Source organism: Rhodofomes roseus (assembly GCF_022264815.1).
Source record: "Rhodofomes roseus strain CIRM-BRFM 1785 chromosome Unknown C8Q71scaffold_30, whole genome shotgun sequence".
NCBI lineage: Eukaryota > Fungi > Basidiomycota > Agaricomycetes > Polyporales > Fomitopsidaceae > Rhodofomes > Rhodofomes roseus.
In genome coordinates, this window is record NW_025952986.1 from 356,513 (window position 1) to 366,243 (window position 9,731).

General features: G+C 56.4%; 4 protein-coding genes across 4 annotated transcripts; 3 read left to right on the top strand and 1 right to left on the bottom strand.

Moving 5' to 3' along the window:
* The first annotated feature begins 3,758 nt into the window (after positions 1-3,758).
* C8Q71DRAFT_362155 (uncharacterized protein) lies at positions 3,759-5,031 on the top strand. The gene is made up of 4 exons (XM_047918079.1): positions 3,759-3,778; positions 4,179-4,446; positions 4,500-4,568; positions 4,620-5,031. The coding sequence occupies exons 2-4, from the start codon at positions 4,239-4,241 to the stop codon at positions 4,967-4,969; spliced, it is 627 nt and encodes a 208-aa protein (XP_047773944.1). The 5' UTR covers positions 3,759-3,778; positions 4,179-4,238; the 3' UTR covers positions 4,970-5,031.
* A 137-nt stretch (positions 5,032-5,168) lies between these two features.
* On the bottom strand, positions 5,169-6,157 carry C8Q71DRAFT_362161 (uncharacterized protein). The gene is made up of 3 exons (XM_047918080.1): positions 6,061-6,157; positions 5,492-6,001; positions 5,169-5,433 (listed from the first exon to the last, which is right to left on the bottom strand). The coding sequence occupies exons 2-3, from the start codon at positions 5,988-5,990 to the stop codon at positions 5,366-5,368; spliced, it is 567 nt and encodes a 188-aa protein (XP_047773945.1). The 5' UTR covers positions 5,991-6,001; positions 6,061-6,157; the 3' UTR covers positions 5,169-5,365.
* A 930-nt stretch (positions 6,158-7,087) lies between these two features.
* On the top strand, positions 7,088-7,709 carry C8Q71DRAFT_785344 (uncharacterized protein). The gene has a single exon (XM_047925077.1). The coding sequence runs from the start codon at positions 7,184-7,186 to the stop codon at positions 7,442-7,444; it is 261 nt and encodes an 86-aa protein (XP_047773946.1). The 5' UTR covers positions 7,088-7,183; the 3' UTR covers positions 7,445-7,709.
* A 122-nt stretch (positions 7,710-7,831) lies between these two features.
* On the top strand, positions 7,832-8,687 carry C8Q71DRAFT_785348 (uncharacterized protein). The gene is made up of 4 exons (XM_047925078.1): positions 7,832-7,969; positions 8,022-8,325; positions 8,382-8,576; positions 8,634-8,687. Exons 1-3 carry the CDS (start codon positions 7,930-7,932, stop codon positions 8,515-8,517), a joined length of 480 nt encoding a protein of 159 aa, XP_047773947.1. The 5' UTR covers positions 7,832-7,929; the 3' UTR covers positions 8,518-8,576; positions 8,634-8,687.
* The last annotated feature ends 1,044 nt before the right edge of the window (positions 8,688-9,731 follow it).

Below are 9,731 nucleotides of genomic sequence, written 5' to 3' on the forward strand. Positions count from 1 at the left end.
GCGAGACAGCGGACTCTAGTCCCTGTGTACGCAGCGTGTGCAGATAAATTGCACGTACCGTGACGCGATTGAGGGACACCGGACGAATTCAAGGCCTCTGTCGCACGGTGATGAGGCCTAAACGTTGACGCCCGGGAGGTTCGGATATGCTGCGAAACTAGCAACTAGAACACTCATTTACACTGGTACGATCGCAAGGATGACGGCGTCGGCCCTCTAGCCTCGATGCTCGAAGTGACAGGAAAGCCCGACCGCGGATTGGCGCTCCTCCTCCGCCCTTGATTGGTCCTTGAGGCTGCTTCCGTCCACGACGCGCATGTCAATGTTCGGCACGCTGGACTGGGCCACCTTGGAGGCGGGTGTGCTCCGGGGCGACGTCGTTCGGAAGTTCATGCCCGCGTTTTGTGGCCTCTCCGGCCGTAGACCGCTCGCGGCATGGTTGACATCTCCTGCGAGATCTATGATGTTGACCAAGCGCGAGTACTCAGACGTGAGCGAGCTCTGAGTTTGTCTTCCAGCAGGCCGGCCAGGATCTAATGCTCAAGACATGCTCAGCAACCACATTCGATGCGGAGAACCACACTCGTCGGCGGTGCGCTCATAGAGTGAACGGGATCCTCCGGAATGCCTTCACAACAACGTGGTGTTACGGGAAGTGGTCGCAGGTGAGTATACACGGGATACAATCTATTCGTCGATACTCACAGTTCCTCCAGCCAACCACACACATACCACGCACGCGCTCTATCTCAGCCCCTCAACTCGACAGATGCGGCCGCCCGACCCTGTCTACTGCCTCGTCCGCCCCCTCATCGTCAGGCACCGCGAAGCCAAAGTGATATCGAGCGGCCCGTCTTCAGAGATGGCGCGACACTTTCGCCTGGGGTACACGCGCGGGTGTCGGAGGACGCTGTCGGGCGCACGGTGTGGGATGAGAGTAGGGAGATGTTAATGGCGAGCGTACGAGCGAGAGTCGGCGTGTTACATCTACTCTGATGGCGTCGATCTTGACTGGCGGATGCCTCGCGAGGCCGTTGCTACCACACAAAGGAGAGGGATGTGCGTGTTCCGTCGTGACACGTAGGGGTAGCACCGCTGTTGCGTAGAGATCGTGCGGCGGCCGGTGCTTCGTCAACATCGTTAACTAGTGCATACATTCCACTCCAAAACTGTCTCCAACCTGATTACGAGCTCCAGCGTGGGGAGCTCACTCATAAGAGCTGCACGACGACTCATAGCAGGGCACCTGGCGACTGATGTCGACGTACGGTGGAGGGAGTGATTCGGTGAGCACAAACCGGACGTCTCGAAAGTCGACTTGGAGTAGTTGGCTCGATGAGCTATTACACCGCGTGGATGAGGTCCATGGTCACAGCAGAGGGTGGAGGCGATTTCTCTTGACGGCATCCAAGATGCTGAGTGTCGGCTCTTCGTCAGCGCGCGGTGTCCTAGCTCCTGCAAGGACGGGCTTGCGATCACGCTGAGCTCGAGGATCGACGCGACAGATCTGCGTGAGGTCCGTGCAAACCGGTAAATGGTCAACGACAGCGAGAAGGAGTAGCACTGGTGCACAGACCTAGTACGTGGGCGGGCACCCTGCCAGAGTTTTCCAGTCCCTTCACGCCGTATGTGCGTGTCCGTCCTTGCAGTCCTGACAGAATCGCCTTTCGGACGTCTCCAGAAGTACGAGCCTGTGTGGCCCTGAACGTCGACGTTGCGTCCGACGCGGAAGCCGTCGGCACGACAGCGTACATACCTCGAGCGCGTCGATCTATGAAGACCGGTCACTCCTCAGGGCATCACTCGCCTGGCACTATGATCAGTATCCGCTGCGCGTAGATTTCAATTCCCAGAGAGCGTAGTACAGTCTTCAGGCGATCTCGCCAAAAGTGTGATGCATTGCGTCGAGGATGGGCCGCACTTTGCTAGACTCGGAGGAGCACGTACTCTCGGCAGGTGATCTTGGTGTACCGTCACAGCGCGCATAGAGAACCAGTGGAATGACGTGCGGGGCGTTGTTGGCTCCTCCTTCATGTACACCACATGATCATCGCCCTCCTCAGGATCCGGCCTCCGACTTTCACTTCGTCTCCGCGCGCGGACGCTATATTCCGTTGGACGGAGAAAGTCCGTGTATCCCTCGAGCGGTAAATGGTCAGCGATAGCGGGAAGGAGCAGCACTGGTGCACAGACCTACCTGGGCGGGCACCCCGCCAGAGTTTTCCAGTCCCTTCTTGCGGTATGTGCGTGTTCGTCCTTGGAGTCCTTCCGAATTCGTCTTTCGGACGTCTCCAGAGGCACGAGCGTGTGTGGCCTGAACGTCGACGTTGCGATCAGCGCAAAAACGTCGGCACGACAGCACACATACCTCGATCGCGTCGATCTGCGAAGACCGCTCGCCTAGCCCCGGGCTGGCATCTGCTGCGCATGATTGGCATGTCAGGGTCCAGCGAGCGTAGTACGGCCTTCAAGTTATCTGACCAGGAGTGTGATGCTGTGTGTAGAGGATGCTTCGCTAGGCACTCGGCGGATAGAAGCAAGTGGAAAGGGTAGGACGCCGACGAGCAGCACAGAGAAGGCGATCAGAGTGTGCCATTGCAGAGAGCATAAGACACCAGTACTTGTGAGGCAGCTTTGTGGTTGCAGAGTATCGGATGGTATGCAGAGGAGGACGAGGCGGTCGTGCGTGAGGTCGGGGAAGATGACGCGCGACGCGCTCTGCACGTGACGGGCGCGTTCGCGGACGAGGCGGTCGCCCAGCCGCGTCCTTCCTCCTCCTCACTCAGAGCCAGAAGAAGACCCCGACGGACCGACCGACGAGGACGAAGACTAGACGGTACTAGCTGCACGGCGAAGTACCGTCACCAAACTCGACACTCCCACACCTCCGACAATCACTCGTGCACTAGGGGAACAAACCCGGCTTGCGCCCCTAGGAGAAGACGACGCGCCGAACGCGGACCGCGGATTATGCAGTTTCCCTACATCTCTGTTTCTCATGCTTATTTATTACGATCTATGCGACTCGGACAGACGAATAGAACCAGTACCATAGACGCTACCATAGACTACAAACCGACAACGACCCATTACTATATAACCCTCCAGACGTTACTCTTACCAGTACAGCCCCGAACTGGACGTCGACCTGGGTGGCGCGTTTTAACGCCCACTACTGTACAGGCCGGCGTCCGCCGCGTCTTAGCACATGTTTGCTTGTAGCGGTTAATAAATGCAGAGGTCATCATCATCATCCTTCCTCCTCCTCGCCGTTCCTCTCAGCGCCGCATCGGTGCTCACTGACTGCTACTTCTCGTCACTGTCGTCAGGCTCGAGCGACCTCGTTCGGTACAGGAACCCTAACCTCTCAGTTCGCTCCTCCCGATCGCCGACGGCCTGGTCTCCGTCCGACTATCTGTCCTCCTGCCTACATAGCAACTTGAGGTATAGACCATCTGGTACTTATGACGCGACACACACATTCAGACGAATATACACACACGCTCAGACGAATACAGAGCTCGTCATTGACTTCCTCGAATGGACGCACCGCCGGGTTCCCCTCTTCAGACCCATCCTGCTCCTACGCGCCTCGTCGCCCCGTACTCCCGGCGAGACACCTACAGACAACACTCGCACATAGAACAGAAACTGGCATCCTCGACCTCCCGAATTGAGGCACTATTGGATCTCTTTCTTTGAGCCTCGCATCGTACACCGGGCGGTCGACATTCAGAAGAAGCCAACGCAGCTTCGTCGGAGTGGTCGCACCAGTTATGTAAGTGAGCTTATACCTCGACCTCTTTATGCTTTCAACAGTCGCTGCTAAGTACGCCACTACGTGAGGTCGGGCGATGGACCTCCCGTCTCTGCAGATCGTATTCTAAAACGGCGCCGTATTGGGCTACAAACGGTATGCGCCAGGAGAGCGGTTCATTGTCCCAAGGTGTGTGTTTGTCTTGCCAGGCGAGGTTACCTGCGGTCATTGCTTGCACAGTCCGCCGCACGGTAGACCGACCCTGCATGTTCGTCCGCTCGCAATACCGCTTGCCTGGGATATCCAGGACCTGGCCACGCCAGGTGAGCTTCTACACCTGGGCTTGGCAGACCCTCTCCGTCTTTTACGCCGTGCTCCGCGACTGCTCACTCAATATTATGCTCGTCTCGTATATATGCAGATATACGCGACATTGTTATCAACTCGCCAACGCCCCACAACTTCACTCGTAACATAAACCATGATACTTGTGCACATATCGCGCATCTTGCTTACGAACGCGAGTCCCGCATTCCTGCGCGCGTGTCTCAGCTCGCTCAAGTGCTTGCGCCGACAACACCACCGTCACGCGCAAAGGCACATTCGAACCGTCCCAGCATGTGCCGCCATCCTCGCATCCTCGACTACGCTCATATCTTTGCCCACCGGCACCGTGCTGAGGTCTCCCGGTTTGTCCATATCGTTTCTACGGCGATAACTACCTGCGTATCACGCCGCACAGAAGCCGATTCTCAACCACTCCGCCCACCTAGTGAGACGGCGCAAAGGAAAATCCGAGGCCCATCGAGAGGTGCGAGTCGCCACTGACAACACATATATGTGCTTACATGCTGTGATGTAGTGCACATTCGGAACATGCGCGGACGACTACTGCAGGGACATGTACCATCGCTTTACGCTCGGAGGTGCCGCCGTCTTGAGCCACACTCAGGCTCGCCACTTCCGCCCGTGAACCCCGCAGCTGTCGTTGTACATCTTGAGGTCACCACGCCGCTGCAAGTCCCCGTCGTCCCTCTGGTGTCGACCCGCGACCTGTCGTTCGCCTTCAGTCCCCCGGAGTTTGACGATGGCTCGGTTGAGAGGCTGATGGACACGATCAGCGTGATCGGTGCGTCTCTTCTAGTCCAGTCGTCTGCGACACCGGCAGTGCTCTTCGCACAACTGAAGAGTGCTCGTACGCATAAGCACTAGTAACTACTACTTCGTTATCATTGCGTTACCAGTCAGCCGGCATTTGCATAGGAGATGTTATCTGCTACTCGTCAAGGCATGGTGTAGGGGCCCCGACGAGTCCGGTCGGCGCCAACTGAGCGGCTTACCGGGTCCTTCCTCTGTCGAATATCTGCGTTTCAATGGGATTGATCTGGACATGCAACCGCGCGAAGGACACGGAAGGAGACGCGAATCCCTTCAAGACTATGCTTTTCAACAATGTCGTCGTGATACCTGTCAGTCTATATAATAATCTCCATCCATGAATGACCGTGGATCGTACAAGATTCGTGCCGCTATCCTGCGCGACCAACTGCGTCCGCCCGACTTGTTCACGCCAGTGTCCGTCTCTCTCATTCCCTCGCGAGCTTTCTTCTAAACGTTTGTTCCTACGACTGTGCTTTCTTCGACGTCCTCGCCTCCGTGATCGCTCGATGTCTCCTCTATGGATATATCGGTTTGTAAATGCACAGTTGCGAAGTACGATGTTACGACACTTACCTCTGAGCTCGGACGTAGGAACACTTTTGATAGTCTCGAAAGTGTCTCTGTCATAGTATGAATGAAACGACAATTGCACGATTCCGCGATCCAACCACGGCGTAAAGAGAGTGATCAAGTAGGCTTTGATAGTGGCTACTGCGGTGGGATTGTTCTGTATGTTTCGGACATCGAGACTGACCTCTATACCCTGACGCTGGTTGGTCCAGGGATTGCGCGGCAGCCCATTGAATACCACGCGTGAGAGAATGGTGTGAAATACAGCGATGGACTCGGCAGGGTTTAGTACCAACGCGGGCCTCCGTTCATGATTCTGGGGTCGGGGGAACACCTCGAGGTGAGCCAGAGCGAGCTGAATCTCCACGCCTTGCAGGTCCACGCTGACGATGTTTGATAGCACGGCGGTGAGAGTAGTGTGTATCTTCTGTGGCGATGGGGTAACGTCCAGAAGCATTATTTCTAAGTATCGCAGAGACGGATTTCTTGTGAGTGACGGCATGACCTCGAGATCTACAAATGTAAGCAGTTGGCAGTCAGACACATGTGCGTACTACACACAGAAAGCTGACCTGGGTCCACCGAACATCTCCACTCGAAACGCCTGAGCCGATCTCCGGATGCATGGAGCACACGGCTAGTACATGATACAAGTGCGGCAGATGGCCGGCCTGCATCAGGAAAACCCCCTTTTGAGAATTTGTTAGAAGTTATGAGTATTGTGCAGAACGAAGCTAATGTAGACATATTCTACAAAACATAGGTAATGATCAATGCATTCTACAGAACATAGGTAACGATTGATGCGTTCTACAGAACATAGCTAATGATCAATGCATTCCGCAGTATTAGCGGAATGAACAAAGCCTTGCTGAGAATCCATTGAGGGGCTGTACATGACGTAGTAATATTTGTCTTAGTGTCAACAAGTGAAACAGACCGAAGAAAATTAAGAAAATTGTATCAATTCTACAATTCGGTGTACATTACACGAGTTCAGTCCTTTGTACTTCAACATTGGGACATTACGCCACAACACAAGATATATATTATGTTCCTGATAATCAACATGATAGGGCGGCAGGGCATAGGTCGTCGTCGAGGACGTAGACCGCGGTGCTCGGCGTTAGTGTCCCAAAACACGGGTAGCACCGTGAGTGCGCAGGGCGCATACCGCACCCGCAACCCGCAAACCCGTACCCTTCCCGGATACACCGCCGGTGTTGGCGGTGGACCGCGGGTTTGCTTACCTCGGTGGTATCTGCGCGGCGTTGGGTTTGTTGCCTGCACCCCGTTGTCCTCGCTGTCCTCCCTCAGGCTGTTCACTCGCACTTGCGCCCACACGTTCCCGCCATCCGCTCCCCGCCGACCCTTCGCCCGCAGGCGGGAGCAGCCGCTCGTGTGCGTCCGCACAATTCCCGTCCACCCGCGCTGTCCACACACCCTCCCGCCTGCTCGTTGCCGTGCCCGTAGTCACGGCGCGCTCGTCGGCCATGCCTGCGTGCGGGATATTCACCCAGCACGCTCGCGGTTAGCGTGTGCGCTGTCGCCTGAGTGCTCGCCCGGCGTGCGCGCTGGGTCGGCGTGCACGCCCCGGCCCTGGCCCACGCTGACCGTCAGCTGTCCACCCGCGCTGCCCGCACACCCTCCCACCTGCTCGTTGCCGTGCCCGTAGTCGCGGCGCACTCGTCGGCCATGCGTGTAGTCGCGGCGCGCTCGTCGGCCGTGTGTGTGTGCTGGGCATTGGCACAGCACACTCGCGGTTGCCGTGTGCGTGGTGCTAATCCGCGTCCCGTGCCTGTGTGCTTGCTCACTCACCTGCTCATCTGCTCGTGCAGTGCTGGGCATTCGCCCAGCGCGCTCGCGGTTGGCGTATGCGCTGTCGCCTGGTCGCCCGCCCAATGTGCGCGCTGGGTCAGCGAGCGCGCACCGGCCCTGCCCCATACTCCCCGTTAGTCAGCTCGATCGCGTGCGATGTTACTCACCTTCGCATCGTGCTCACGCGTCCACCGCCCATTTGCCGTCGGCCGCGGCGAAGCGAGGCGGCGGCATGAGACGGCGGCGGCGGTGGGTGCGTGCTGGCAGGTGGTGGCGGGCATGTACTGGTGGGCGGTGGCACCAGCGGGTGTTGGTGTTGGTGGCGGCGGCGAGGTGGGTGGGAGGACGGCGGCGGTGAGGTGACTCTGAGTGGGAGGACGACGGCGGCGAGGCGACGTCGCAGTTATTGACTATTGGGTGACTTGGACTTCAGAAACGCGCGGTGTCCGCGTACCCGCATCACGTGAAAATTCTGCCGCATAAGGCAAGTCCGACAGCGCTTGCGTCCGTCCACTGCCAGCGCGGTTCGCAAACTCCCTTTACCTCCTCTACGAGCCTCCACGGCCTTGCCCTGCGCCGCTCGCCCGCCGCGCAACCACAAGAACATCAAATGCGGCTGTTCCATGAAGAGACAGGCCCGTCATGGGCCTGTCAGAGGTATAGGTGAGTCGTAACCAATCTGACACGTCAACGCGCGTCCAACGCGACACGTTAGCAGTACATAACAGCACTAACGACGCCGCAAAAGTGTCGTTAGTGTGCTCACGAAGGACGCGGATGCAGGGTAGAGGGCTAGCGCGGCCGAGAGGCTGCATAAAAGGTACGTTGTATGTCTTATCCGCTCTGCTGACCCTCCTCACAGCCCAACTCACCACCCTCATCCGTGTGGCTCTCACCGCGTGTCGCAGCCCTCTCCGCTCATCCCGCCGCATTGCCACTGCGTGCCAGGTTCCCACTGCAGTCGCTGTTCCCATCACCATCAGAGGAACACAGCGCCGCCGCCACTGCGTCTGCCCCCCGTGCGTCTCTTCCCCGTGTTCACCTTGTGCCTGCTAACTTCAACCCCGACCATCAGCCACTCCCGTCAACCCTTCGTGTTCACGCTCAACGCGCCGACAGACGCGGCGGGGGCTACCGCGCCGACGAGAGTAGCGCTTCCTCCCCGATCGCTCCCGCGCTGTATACCGTATCTTCCGAACCACGCCCGGTGACGATTGCTCCGTCCGAACGTGAAGTCGCGCCAACAATGCTTGTGTTAGCTTTGACTGCGGTATGTCATGGTACATCTCGTTCAATTGGTGATGCTTAGTAACTTCACCTGTACTAGGCCTTCCTTATGTGTCTTCCCTAACGTCTGTGTTTGTTCAGCCTCGGCCACAACCTTCATGTGCTGTTGCAGTCTGGCAATGAGAATGGGTTTGAGGGAGCAGATACTGGACGAGTAGTACCTCTGAGAGATGATGAATATAGAATTCAGGCTTGCTAATTAGTAATAGTAGTACTTTGTTTGTTCACCACATGTACTCGCTCTGTCTAGATAGTTCACAGTACTACCTCACAATTCATATAATGTTCCTAATATGTTCTGTCTGTGTGAGGCTTCTGACAACATGAACAATGATGGATCATATGTGCTGTATTCTTCAATCTGTGACAGATAACAATGAGGTAGGTACACATAATGCACTCGCATACTCTGTGTATTGTCTGAAATTCGTACAAAAGTTCGGGGGGGTAGCTAATTCCCTATAATATTCCGAACAGGTGAATAGTTGAAATTGTTCATTATTACATACAATACTCTGCAATTTGACATATTCTGAAAAGGGGCTTTTCCTGATGTGCAAGATAGATTTGGAAATCCTGCAGTTTGCTGCACGAATCAGGGGTAACAAGCAGCTGCAGAAGCTGCAGTGCGGATTGATCAGGGATGTCAAAAAGGGCCAAGTTTGACCATGTGTGTGTATATGTGTTCTCCGTACGCGCAGGAATTGTCTCCTCGAATGTGATCATAGGACTCGAGGCAAATCGGGACCATGCTTCAAATGTGGTCAGGCGACAAAAATGTGCTAGGCATTGCCGAAGAGCCGAGAGGGAGGTAAAGAAGCACAGGTCAAGACGGAGGTAGGTGACAGTGGATGAGTTCGGGGCTACCATGTGCGGCAGAGCTTGACGATCAAGGGCCGTTGCTCCTTGACCGTCCCAGGACATGTCAGGATGCTCTGGTGCGCACAGGGGACCGTAGTAGACAGCAATAGACTCGAGCTTGTGGGAACGGGTTCGGAGAGCGCTGTAGTCGGGGACCGATCCCGGTCTGAGGGGGTGTTGTGATGTTACGTTGTTGAGACTCAGTGACGCAAGGCTGCGAAGGGCATTGATCACCCTGCGAAGATCCGACAGATTGCGAAACCTGCAGTTCCGCAAA